We start from the raw sequence: 13,261 nt of genomic DNA on the forward strand, positions 1-13,261 counted from the left end.
CCCCCCTCCGGGAGGGAAAAAATTTGAAACTTACACTTTCGTGCGTCCCTCCCGGCATGACGCTGCGCGCTGACGTCACGGGGCTGTAATGGTGGTGTGCCTCGAGATTTTTTTCATGAAACAAGTGTGCCTTTGCCCAAAAAAGGTTGGGAAACACTGGTCTAAACCACTGAGCCTAGGGCTTGCCAATCAGAAGGTCGGCGGTTTGAATCCCCGCAGTGGGGTGAAGAACAGCGAGAACAGTGAGCTCCCGTTACTCGGTCCCTGCTCCTGCCAACCCAGCAGTTCGAAAGCATGTCAAAGCACAAGTAGATAAATAGGTACCGCTCCGGCATGAAGGTAAACGCCGTTTCCGTGCGCTGCTCTGGTTTCACCAGAAGCGGCTTAGTCATTCTGGCCACATGACCTGGAAAAACTGTCTGTGGACAACCATCAGCTCCCTCAGCCAGTAAAGCGAGATGAGCGCCGCAACCCCAGAGTCGTTCGCAACTGGACTTAACTGTCAGGGGTCCTTTTTTATACTAGTTACAGGTCCATTTCCAAGCACAATTAAAAGTGTTTTTTTAACACATATATTTTAATTTTATTTATTCAATAAATAAAGCATTCAGATAACATCCTGCGTTTTACAACATATGCTTCAGTGTAGGTCTTTGGGGAGTAAGGTGCCCTGGGTGACACTGCCCTAATTTCATTGATCATTGGTAGGGAAAAATAGCTATATTAAAATGTGAAGATGGCACTATTTATACCTTGTTCCTAGCTCCCACCCCACCTCTTGTGCCCACCAGCCTGTGTGTGCTGTTGCTTAAAACGCCAAGTGGGGTACATAATAAGATCTAACTCATCTGTGATTTGAAGCTGCCTTATACTGAGTCAGACAATTGGTCCATTTTACTCAGTATTGTCTACACTGACTGGCAGCAGCTCTCCAGGTACCCTGCTGTACCTGGAGATATGGTGACTGAACGTAGAACTTTCTGCATGCAAGGCACGTGTTCTACCATTGAGCTACAGTCCTTCCCCTAAAAAGAGGAAGGCTTACTCATTTATCAACCATGTGTCTCTGTCTCTCTCTCTCTCTCTCTCTCTCTCTCTCTCTCTCTCACACACACACACACAGCCCATGTGTGATGATAGGTAATAGATACAGTCATACCTCTTGTTACGTTTGCTTCAGGTTGAGTGTTTTCAGGTTGCTTCCTGCGGCGACCCGGAAGCACTGGATAGGGTTGCTTCCGGGTTTCGCCACTCGCACATGCGCAAAAGTGGTGAATCGCGACCCGCAGACGTGGGTTGCGTTCTGCTCATGTTGCGAACAGACCTCCGGAACGGATCCCGTTCGCAACCAGAGGTGCCACTATAGATACATAGAGTGAACTCTGGTAAGGAACATTTACCTAATACATATTCAAGACTTCTTTAATATATAATTAACTTAAGGAATTTGCTGCTTGTTACGATTTCAGCTAGTGCTTCAAAATCTTTGAAAACCCCCTGGACTACTGAAGAGGATGCTAACGCTGGTGGCGCTAAACAGGAGGAGCCTTGGCCAGCTCTAGCAGACAGAACTCTTGTCGTTTTGGTAGAGCAAATTTTTTCCCATTTACTGAAGGTCGTTAATATTTGTGCTCATGTAATGGATGATGTTGTTCCTGGTTCAACAATAAAGGTATGGCTTTTTTTAGTGATATTGCCAAATACTTAAGCAGCAATAGTAGTATATGCTTTCCCCATTTCATTAGGAATAACTGAAATGTCACAAAGTATTGCAATTAAATAAATTCCAGTGTTGTCACTCGGCCATCCAGAGCCAAATTTGGAGGGCTGGGAGTGGGGAGAGAGTAAGGAAAAGTCCCATCAGAGAAGCAGATGTCACTGTTTATGGCATTGTAGTTGCTCTTAGTTAAAGGTATTACACTACTATTGTCTCAGTTAAACACTACTATTTATGTTTTTTTCATAATTAAAAGAAATAGTTCAGTTAGATGCAGAAAGAGTTTCATCTGTTCTTTATAAAAGAATTTGATAGAATTAGGCTCTAAAGTTTTTTAAACGCTTATCTGAAATGTAATGATTTGCAGTTTATGCCATTTATATGCTAAAATGGTTAATGCTAAGAAGATTACAGATTGGCATGTTCCTTCTTTTTCTGCAGCATTTTGTTAATGTGCATGGCGCTCTTTGGGAACATTGTTGATTTTTTTCTACTTTTTTAAAGGCAACCTTACCATCTCTAACAAATCCTCCTTCTCTGAGTCCAATTCGGCGCAAGGGAAAAGAGAAAGATGTTGTTGAACAGACATCTGTACCAATGAGCCCTAAAAAGAGTAGTGAAAACAGCCCAGGTAGGTAGGATGAGTCTGTCAAGCTACACATAGAATAGCCAATTAAAATTTTTGTATTTTCCAATTCAGTTTCTCCTCCCCCCCCCCCCCGCACTGTCCTATTTCTGCTTATATAGTACAATATTTGGAAACTGTGTATCTTTTTGTTGAGTTTTCTGGCAAAGCTGTTTCTTTCTAATCTTGTAATTGTTTTATAGTCAGAATAATGGGTACCCATGAGGCTGGCTCGTTTATTAGGTTTCTCATAGCAGCTCTAAGATGGTTAAATATAAAGGCCAGGTTTGCAAGTCACATTAAACCATCGCTTCTTTTTTTTAAAAAAACTTATGATGTAAGTGATCAGCCTTGTGGAGTCCCCACCCCCTGTGGAAATTTGGTGAGTGTAGAAGGGTCTGCAGAGTGCAAAAGAGAGGAAGGAAAAGCCCCTTACACAAACAGACCCCTGCTCACACCATGTTGGACCTCTCCCTGCTTGATGTCTGTATTTGCACAGAATATGCTTACTGTGAGAGGGGAGTTATTTTTTTGTTTTTATTTTATTACGTGTTTTGTTTTCTCATTTTTATTTTTCTGTTGTGAACTGCCATGGTTTTCTTTGGATGAAGGGCAGTATGCAGATTTAATTAATAATACAGTGGTGCTCCGCAAGACGAATGACTCGCAAGACGGAAAACCCGCTAGACGAAAGGGTTTTCCGTTTTTGAGCTGCTTTGCAAGACGAATTTCCCTATGGGCTTGCTTCGCAAGACGAAAACGTCTTGCGAGTGTTCTGATTTTTTTTCGCTCCCCCCCCCTTTTTCTACGCCGCTAATAGCCTTTTAGCCGTTAAGCCGCTAATAGCGCTAATCCGCTAAACCGCTAATAGCGCTAAGCCGCTAATAGGGTTGCTTCACAAGACGAAAAAACCGCTAGACGAAGAGACTCGCGGAACGGATTATTTTTGTCTTGTGAGGCACCACTGTACTTTAAAAACAGGAGCATAGGGAAAAGGCAAAATGAAATTGATCACAGATTCATAATAATACTACATGCCCATAGCAGTTTCAGATTTCTGTGGGATAAGGACGGGTTAACTGGGTTGGGTAATGATCATTTCAGTTCTCCAACGGCTGGGCCAAATACAGCCCAAATGGCCCCATCTGTACTTGAAAGAACCCTGTGGTTTGCAGAAGTGCAACTAAGGGGGGAACTAAAGAACGGAATCCCCCCCAAAACAGTCCTGTGAAGAGCATGCAAGTCCCACTTAGAATCATAGAATTGTGAAGTTGGAAGAGACCCCAAATGTCATCTAGTCCAACCCCCTGCAATGCAGGAATCTCCACTAAGGCATCCATGGCTGATGGTCATCCAACCTCTGCTTAGAAGCCTCCAGAGTCCACCACTGTCTGAGGGAGTCTGTTCCACAAACAGCTCTTACTGTCAGAAGGTTCAGTCACAATCTCCTTTATTGCAAATTGAAGTAATTTGTTGCAGTCCTGCTCTTCAGATCAGGAGGAAATCAGCTTGCTCCATCTTCCATGGGACAGCCCTTTAGATATTTGAAGTGCACATATATTTAATCCACAAAGTGATTACACAGAGAATCGCCGTCATCTCTGGAGGTCAGTTCTAAGAGTTTATCACTAATAGAAATATATATTTTTTTCATTAACAAGCTCCCAGGCAAACTGATGCTTCGGGTCCTGTTCCAACAAGCAAATCGTCCACACTGGGTAACTTCTATCACCTCCCTTCATATCTCAAGCTGTATGATGTTTTGAAAGCTACCCATGCTAACTATAAGGTACTATCTCCTCCTGCACTTAAATCTATCTTCCAAACATAGTGTGTCTGCATGCTCTGATGTTACTGAGTTAATTCATATTGTAAATTATATTTTCTTAGGGTTCCAAGTCATAGCTTAGCAGCAAGCATTAGAGAAGCATTTTTTGTTTCATTTCTTAAGCCCACTTGCTGCATAAAAACAACATACAGAATACCTAAATGAAGCATATTAAATTTAATCCACAAAATTAAATGAAGCACAGCCTTATTTCCAAACCTTTTCCTGCTTAGCTTTCAGGACCATGGTTTTCCAGATTCTGAAGCTCCTCCATCCGTGTGGATGTCACCTTTCTTACTTTTCTAGCTTTGTTTCTATTTCTTTAAAATAGACAAATACAACAAAATTAAGCAGATAAAGTTTTCCCACTCCTCCTTCTTTCTGCTTGGAAATGCTTCAGTTCCTTAATTTTTTTGTAGTAGCTTCTGTTTTTGATAGCAGTCCTATACCTGCCTATTAGTAGTCTGTTGATAAGTAGTTTGATGGGGTGTATTATCAGATAACTGGTTGCAGAGTTTTACAAGCTCGCTAAATTGTTATTATGGTCTTAATTTATTTTCATTATTATTTTGTATCGGTGGATAAGGTTACACTGGATCTCCAGAACAGCAACGAAAAGTTTGGTGGATTTCTGCGGTCTGCTTTGGATGTCCTCTCTCAGATTTTAGAGCTTGCCACTCTTCAAGATGTTGGAAAAGTGGGTTAATAATTACTTGTAATGCTTTTTAATGACTGTGTCACTACATCAACTAGAGAAACAAGTCTTAATCATTTTACAAGTTATCCTCAGACTGGATGTGATGGTGTATTTTGTTAAATAATTCCTGCCCCTATTGGGGCTTTAAGGATTTGGACTCCTATCCTGAGAACCCCTTCAACCCCTTCCGTCCATGCCAATATTTTTTTACATTTCTTTCTACTTTCAAATCCCCAAAAGTGGCTTAACAAGCAGCCTATCAGACTCTTATAAGAATGAAATGAGTCAGAAGTCTCAGTGTACATGCAAAGCTTGTCAAGTAGTTCAATGGGCCATGATTTTTGACAGAATCCAGGTGTGTGTTTGTGTGCACACATACACCACAATGATGTCAGTTGAACTTAAGTATATGTAAACAAAGCTACGATTTGCTCGTTGTTGGATCTGCCTATTCTATTTGGGGATCAATGTGTCCCCTGTTTCCAGGCACAGCCCTTGTGTGTTGCATGATAAGCCACCCTTGAAACTCTGGAGAGGTTCCTTAGCATTCTCCAGAGCAGTTGGAGGAGGTGCTATTAGAGCAGCGGTGCAAATGAAAAATAGCACTGCTTTCCATTTCTGAATCATAGGAACAAAGGAAGCTGCTTTTATACCAGGAGTAGAGAATCTCTGGCCTGGGGCCCAAATTTAACTAGCCATGACTCACAATTTGGCCCGTGTGTGGTATCTGTTGTGGGGCAAGTAGAGACACAGATGGGGAACTCGATTGCACAGCCAGACCCCGCAGAAAGCAGAGTTGAAGTCAACGCTCATCATCTGATGGATGTTGCATTTAACCGTCCTGAATGGGCTGTGAGACTGGAATTTCCCCATTGGGAACCTGATGATGCTGTCAGTCCCTGCAGAAAGCACCTTTGCCAGCCCTGCACTCAGTGCTTTGTGCTTTGTGCAAGGGATTTTGACAGCTGAGTGAGATAGCTGGGTGGCTAATGGACAGGTAAGCTGGCCTGCAGGGGTGGGGACAGATGACAATCTGGCCTGTTGGCCCAAAAGGTTCCCTGCTTTATATCGAGTCACACCATTGATCCATCTCTTCTTTGGCGATCCCTCGTAGCCGAGTAAGATTGTCTTCCATAAACACGGTTTTAACAGTGAGTCCGTAAGTGATTGTGGAGGCCAGTTCTGGATCCACACGTCCTTCCACATTGGGGACATTGGTTTCCGGGCGGGAGTTGATCACGGTGTGGATTTGCCAAGCGTGCCTTCCTCTTAGCACGTTTCTCCCTTGCGTCCTGAGTTCGAGTGTCTTCCTGCAGTGACTAGTAGCTCTCCAGGATTTCAGACAGGGGTTTCTCCTATCCCCTGCCAGGGGATGGACTAGGGCCCCTTCTATATGCAAAGCAGATATTCTACCACTGTCCTTACAGATATCCTTAGATTTTAGGTATGCTTCACTCAGTATATGCCATCACAATGAAATGTTTAAAATACACAATTTTGAAGGACTATTTACAAGTGTTTTCACTGATCTACTTGCTGAGGTAACATTACAGAATTACAATTACTTTATAAAAGCCCATGTAAAAAAATGCTCTGGGAGCTATGTCACTATTATCATTGATAACAATATTTCTTCTTTGTTTTCTGTTCCCCTTCTGTTCCTTAATTTAATAGTTCAATATAATAAAATTGATGTGACAATAACAAGCTCCTCACATCATGTGAAATGTGTGTGTGTGTGTGTGTGTAGCAGTATCTTTATAAATAAAGTCTGGCTAAACTGCAACTTTTTGAAATTTCTCTGTTTATAGTATGTTGAAGAAATTTTGGGTTATCTGAAATCCTGTTTCAACAGAGAACCAATGATGGCAACTGTATGTGTGCAACAGGTAAAAAGAAAAAAAAAATGTTTTCTTTCAACATTCTTAACCTTGTCTGAATTTGCCTAATTTCAGACTTCTTTTCCCATTTCCCCCTAGTTGCTAAAGACATTGTTTGGCACCAACTTGGCATCACAATACGATTGCTTGTCTTCAAATCCTAGCAGATCCCAAGGCAAAGCCCAGCGCCTAGGCTCTTCAAACTTGAGGCCCGGTCTTTATCATTATTGCTTCATGGCTCCTTACACACATTTTACACAGGCACTTGCTGACGCAAGCTTAAGGAATATGATGCAGGCTGAACAAGAACATGATACTTCTGGGTACGAGTAACTTTTATCCTTTTATTTCAATAGTATTCCTTTATTTACATTACAATGGTACCTCTGGATACGAATGGGATCCGTTCCAGAGCCCCGTTCGCATCCTGAAGTAAACGTAATACGCGACTGTGCGGGTCGCGTTTCGCTACTTCCGCGCATGCGTGTGGCGTCATTTTGAGCGTCTGTGCATGCGCAAGTGGTGAAACCCAGAAGTAATGTACTCCGTTACTTCCGGGTCACAGCAGAGCGCAACCCAAAAATATTCATCCCGAAGCTACTTCAACCCGAGGTATGACTGTATATCTATCTGTCTACACACACACACACACACACATACACACACATATTCCTTGTAATGCATAGACGAAGAGAAGCAGGATATAATACACATTTTACTGCAGTCCTATGCATGCGTACTAAAAGATAAGTGCCCCTGTGTTCAGTGGAGCTCACTCCCAGATAATTGTGAATAGGATGACTGTTACAGTACAATCTTGTAGTTATCTACTCAGAAGTAAGACTTACTGCCATGTAAGGGACGTCAGTGGCACTGTGGCCTAAACCACCAGGCCTCTTGGGCTTGCCTATCTTAAGTTCAGAAGTCTTGCAGCCCAGGGAGTTAAAGCCATTCACATTAGCCAGCATGGGGGCATGCAAGGAAGCTCACACATGCGCTGCGCTGCCAAGTTTCTGAGGACGCAGTCTCTACTCTTCTTTCCATGGGTTCATAAAGTTCTAATTAGACCACATCAGCTGAAGCCCTCTGAAAACAGAAATTCATTTTTTTATGATACCCATATATAAAGCTGATATTTTAAGGCCAGGAGCAGGAGGAAGGTTTCAGAAGCTGAGCCCAAGCAGGTCACCTGTTAAATTATTTGTGTATTTACTGCACTTGTGGTGCTCCTCTTGTGTTGCAGTATAAACCACTCCAGCCTAACCACAGGCCTTCTTGAAATTAGATCAGTTTATTATTACAGTGGTACCCCGCAAGACGAACGCCTCGCAAGACGGAAAACCCGCTAGACGAAAGGGTTTTCCGTTTTGGAGGCGCTTCGCAAAACGAATTTCCCTATGGGCTTGCTTCGCAAGACGAAAGCCCATAGGGAAATCTCCGGGGACCTCTTTTAAATGCTAGCGGTGGGGAGCAAAGCCTTCCCCCCCCCCGGCCTTCAGAAGAGGTCCAGGAAGGCTGGCGGGGGCCGAAAGGCTTTGCTCCCCAGCGCCAGCATTTTAAAAGCAGTCCGGGATAGCAGGGAAGCGCTTCCCGCTATCCCGGACGGCTTTTGAAGGCAGGAGAGATCCGCGAAGCCTGGGCGAGCTGATCTCAGCGCGCGCAGGCTTCGGCATGCCGGCAACTCTCCGCCAGCAGCGGCAGCGCTGCCGCTGCTGGCGGAGAGGTCCGCGAAGCCTGGGCGCGCTGATCTCAGCGCGCGCAGGCTTCGGCATGCCGGCAACTCTCCGCCAGCAGCGGCAGCGCTGCCGCTGCTGGCGGAGAGGTCCGCGAAGCCTTGGCCGGACAGCTTTTGAAGGCAGGCGGGGGGGAGCAAAGACTTTCGCCCCCGCCAGCCTTCAGAAGAGGTCCAGGACCTCTTCTGAAGGCTGGCGGGGGGGAAAAGTCTTTGTCCCCCCTGCCTGCCTTCCCAGGGGCTTTTAAATCGCCCCGGACAGCGGAGAAGTCCTCCGCTGTCCCGGGGCGATTTTAAAATGCCGCCCGCCAGCATTTTAAGATCGCCCCGGACAGCGGAGAAGCCCTCCGCTGTCCTGGGGTTTTTTAAAATGCTGGGGGTGGGAAGAAAAGCCCTTGTCCCCCCCCCCCCCAGCCTTCAGAAGAGGTCGGGGGACAGACTGTCCCCGGACCTGGTCTGAAGTCGGTTTCCCTAGGAACGCATTAATTGATTTTCAATGCATTCCTATGGGAAACCGTGCATCGCAAGATGAAAAACTCGCAAGAAGAAAAAACTTGCGGAACGAATTAATTTCGTCTTGCGAGGCACCACTGTATTATTATTATTATTATTATTATTATTATTATTATTATTATTAATATTAATAATAATATACTGACCTTCCTCCAAAGAGCACAGGGTGGCTTCCACTACTCTTTGCAACAATATAGATATTCTAAAATAAATGTGCAATAATAATAAGTATTAATATTTGTTTTCTATAGGTGGTTTGATATATTGCAAAAAGTTTCTACCCAACTAAAAGCTGGCATGTCAAGTGCAGTGAAGAATCGTGCTGACAAGGTACGAGCAGAAATAAATTTCTAAAACTGTTGCTTGTTGCATTTTATTCATTGTGGTATTGATTTTTTCTCTTGTCACTGTTACATGGATTTTTATCATGTTTTAGCTGAAAGGAACAGAATTAGTTACATAAATGCAAGTATAAAGACAGAAATTTTCTGTGACAGCAGCAGACCTTTCTCTTTAAATGCAGGTCTGCCCCATTCACTGATAGAGAGGCATGTAGATCAGAGGAGATAAACCTTTTTTTTCTGCGGTTTCCTTTGCCACAGACACAGAATACTTTACCTCCCTACCCCCAGACCAAGCAGGGCTCAGTTTCATTATTAGAGCTCAATTGAGGGGGAAATATTTTGCATTGCAAGCCTGTAAACCACAGCAGTCCCTGCTTTATTAAAAAATCATGGAAGACTTGCCTATAAAGAAATGAGGTTGACATTTTCCATTCTAGTTTGACCTAAGTGTTTCTAAAATGTTTCAATCCCAAACCCTGTGCCAGCTTTTCACAAAACAGATTTATTGGAATTATTGGAACTGGGCCCGTGATCATGACAGGAAACCTTTTGTCACTTTAGGTTGACAATTAAATGCAATATTTTCACACTGGAATCCAATTTAATTCCTGCATTTCCCCTTTTTCGTAGAATATTATTCATAATCACATTCGTTTGTTTGAGCCCCTTGTCATCAAAGCATTAAAACAGTATACCACAACAACATCTGTACAGCTGCAGAGGCAAGTTTTGGATCTTCTTGCACAACTGGTTCAGCTACGGGTTAACTATTGTCTTCTAGACTCCGATCAGGTAAGTCCTTCAGTTATGTGGAATTGATTAAAGAGGAGTGGCCATTTGTGTTCTTACTCATATTGACATAATGTATGATTATAGACAAATAAGCTTGATTTATTACTTCAGCGGAGAAGATGTAATTTGTGTTAAAGAAAAAAATCATGTCCTTATTTTCTGAAACCTAATAATTTACTCTCGTTCTTGGTTTGGCTGACTGCCACTTCACCTCCTTTGAAATAAAGCATTGCTGCGGATTGTGCTATTGGATATACTGTATATATTAAATACAGTGGTGCCTCGCAAGACGAAAAGAATTCGTTCCGCGAGTCTTTTCGTCTTGCGATGTTTTTCGTCTAACGAAGCAATGCAGAAATGGAAAACCCTTTCGTCTAGCGAGTTTTTCATCTTGCGAGGCATTTGTCTTGCGGGGCACCACTGTATGGTAGAAGCCTTTACTCAATATTCATTGAATTCAGGATCCTGCAGGATGTAGAAAATGGCCTGTGTACTCCTGGAATAGTGAGGGAAATATTTGCCTTCCTACTTACTCCAGAGGGCCGTCTCCTTCCCCGAAAAGTGTTTTGGCTGCTCTGTTAACATAGACACATGTGTGGAAGGAGTAGGCAGGGTCAAATAGGGGTGCCATGTTCCTACCACTTCAATTGCTCGTTCTTAGTTTTCTCAGGTTTTCATTGGTTGTGGTTACATTCTCCCTTCCCACCCCCACTCCTGGCCATGTATACTTCTAATGGAGGAAACTGTTTCATTCCCAATTCTGGACTAGGAAACCAGGAAGCTTCTTCCCCTAAGTGGTGTCAGAAGTGACCCTGTCTTCATACCATGATGATGTGCAGAGAAACTGACCACGGCATTGGCAGGAAAAGGGAACTTTATAGTAAATTTAGAAACACATTTGGCAACTGGAATATTGGTCGCTACAAGAATTGTTCATTTTCTTTTTAGCATACAGGCAGTGACCATTTTGCACACATCCAAAAAATGTGCAACCACTGCCACACGAGTCTGATGGGGGGGCGCGCGCTAGGAATGAGCCCCGTGTAAATTGCATTTGTGCAATAATATGTACAGTATGTGGAGTCATATGAACAGCAAGTGGTTGTTTTAAAAAGCCTGATCGGGTGTTTAATCCCAATGCACATTAAGTGTTTTGACTTGTTAAACTTTTGGTGGGGCATAAATTATTACAGATTTTTTTGTTTGTTTGCAGGTTTTCATTGGATTTGTGCTAAAGCAGTTTGAATACATTGAAGTGGGACAGTTCAGGTATAAATCAAGTCTCATACAGGCCTGTGGAATTATATGTATAAAAATTTGAATGCAGGTCCAATTTTTAAATGATTTTCATTTTTCCAAAAATTGCTTCCTCGTGGCAATTGAGGGTAGATGGGGAATTAACATCCCTGTTAGAAGACACCTGAAGGCAGCCCTGTTTAGGGAAGCTTTTAATGTTTAATAGGTTATTGTATTTTAATGTTCTGTTGGAAGCCGCCCAGAGTGGCTGGGGAAACCCAGCCAGATTGGCGGGGTATAAATAATAAATTATTATTATTATTACTATTGCCCCGACCTCTGCACCAAAACAGTTGTGTCACTAAATGGGGAGCATTGGCGCAGATCCCCTCCCCATCCAAGTAAGGGTAATACCACTTAATTTGCTTTCAGTGGTGCTGACATGTCATCAGATCTGGTTATGCTGCATCATTATGTCATCGCAATGTATGATCCATAATTGGCTGAGATCATGCAGTGGGAGAGGGAAATGGCATCAAAAGGACACAAAAACAGTGGTTGTCTTTTTCATTTTTTAAAATGGGATGTCATCCTCCCACAACCAAGAAAGAAATTAGATCACTGGGATGATCTTCTCTCACTGCTCCGCATTTAGGAATATTTAAATTATAGAGTTATTTGGCTTAAGATTCTTTTGTCATTAGCTGAATCTAGTTCTCAGCTGTTTGAGCCGCCAAAACTAAGTGGTTCTCCTTCTTCTGGAAGTTTCAGAAGTCTCTTAAAATATTTCTCTTCCTTTTTCTCTCCCTAGGGAATCAGAAGCAATTATTCCTAGTATCTTTTTCTTCCTGGTATTGTTGTCTTATGAGCGCTACCACTCCAAACAGATAATTGGAATTCCTAAAATTATTCAGCTGTGTGATGGGATAATGGCCAGTGGAAGGAAAGCTGTTACACATGGTAATAAAAAGAGTAAAGTTGCAAAACTAATGTTCTGTATATCAAGTGCTAAAAAGTTGTAAGGGTTTTGTGGCACTGGATTTGAGAATTATTCCAATCATTTTAAAAATTTGCAGGAGAATTTATGTGCTTTCTTTACATCCTGCCTTTTCCTCCTTTTAATAAGGGACTTTATGCAAGAAACTTTTCACTACCAGTTGTTGACCTATTCAAGAAATACTCTTCTATTGGGAAGAATATTTTTGTTACTTTAACTGTGTTAGCTAGGTTCTTTGCCATCTGGGTGTGTGGTTATTCTTTATTTACAAGAGCTAGATCATCTTAACGGTAAACGTTTGTTTCTTGCACTAAGCAGAGATAAAAGGCTTGGCTTCTGAATCCTTCTCCTTACTCCTGCCTTAAAATACAAGTGTCATAAAAAACACACACATTAAAGATACATTAGTCCTAAGGTTTGACAGCAGAACGTCTATAGTTAAGAGTTTACATGTTTTAGTTCTGTTACATTTTAATTTAAAATTGATATTGTAACTTTTTTGTAGCAATACCTGCTCTGCAGCCCATTGTTCACGATCTGTTTATATTAAGAGGAGCGAACAAAGCTGATGCTGGGAAAGAACTGGAGACTCAAAAAGAAGTGGTCGTCTCAATGTTGTTGAGGCTTATCCAGTACCATCAGGTAAATTGTGTGGGCATGCTTGTAGGCTAATTAGTATGTCCATTTTTGTTTAGAATAGTTTGGCTTGAAGGTCTTGAATTCCATGTTATGTTCCCTTCTGTGACAGTCTTCCAGCACCTTGTATGTTTTTTCTGTAGGGAAAAAATTCTAATACATTTCTATATTTTTTATTCTTGGTTTGAAATACTTTTATCTGCCTCTTGCTCGTAAGGGTTTCAAGGTAACTTAAGAATCAATAACATCAATAAAAACAATTTG

At 42.3% G+C, this 13,261-nt stretch overlaps 1 protein-coding gene across 2 annotated transcripts in view; it reads left to right on the top strand.

The window, feature by feature from the left end:
• Nucleotides 1–13,261, top strand: part of HTT (huntingtin) — a 110,726-nt gene that overhangs the window by 45,380 nt on the left and 52,085 nt on the right. For both annotated transcript variants that reach the window (XM_083460660.1, XM_083460659.1), the window contains 11 exons: nt 1,470–1,672; nt 2,222–2,348; nt 4,004–4,131; nt 4,757–4,867; nt 6,679–6,756; nt 6,847–7,070; nt 9,244–9,322; nt 9,967–10,128; nt 11,342–11,397; nt 12,176–12,324; nt 12,867–13,003. In XM_083460660.1, coding sequence (XP_083316786.1) covers nt 1,470–1,672; nt 2,222–2,348; nt 4,004–4,131; nt 4,757–4,867; nt 6,679–6,756; nt 6,847–7,070; nt 9,244–9,322; nt 9,967–10,128; nt 11,342–11,397; nt 12,176–12,324; nt 12,867–13,003 — 1,454 coding nt within the window. The remainder of the gene's footprint in view (nt 1–1,469; nt 1,673–2,221; nt 2,349–4,003; nt 4,132–4,756; nt 4,868–6,678; nt 6,757–6,846; nt 7,071–9,243; nt 9,323–9,966; nt 10,129–11,341; nt 11,398–12,175; nt 12,325–12,866; nt 13,004–13,261) is intronic.

This window comes from Podarcis liolepis (assembly GCF_965112155.1).
Source record: "Podarcis liolepis genome assembly, chromosome: 9".
NCBI lineage: Eukaryota > Metazoa > Chordata > Lepidosauria > Squamata > Lacertidae > Podarcis > Podarcis liolepis.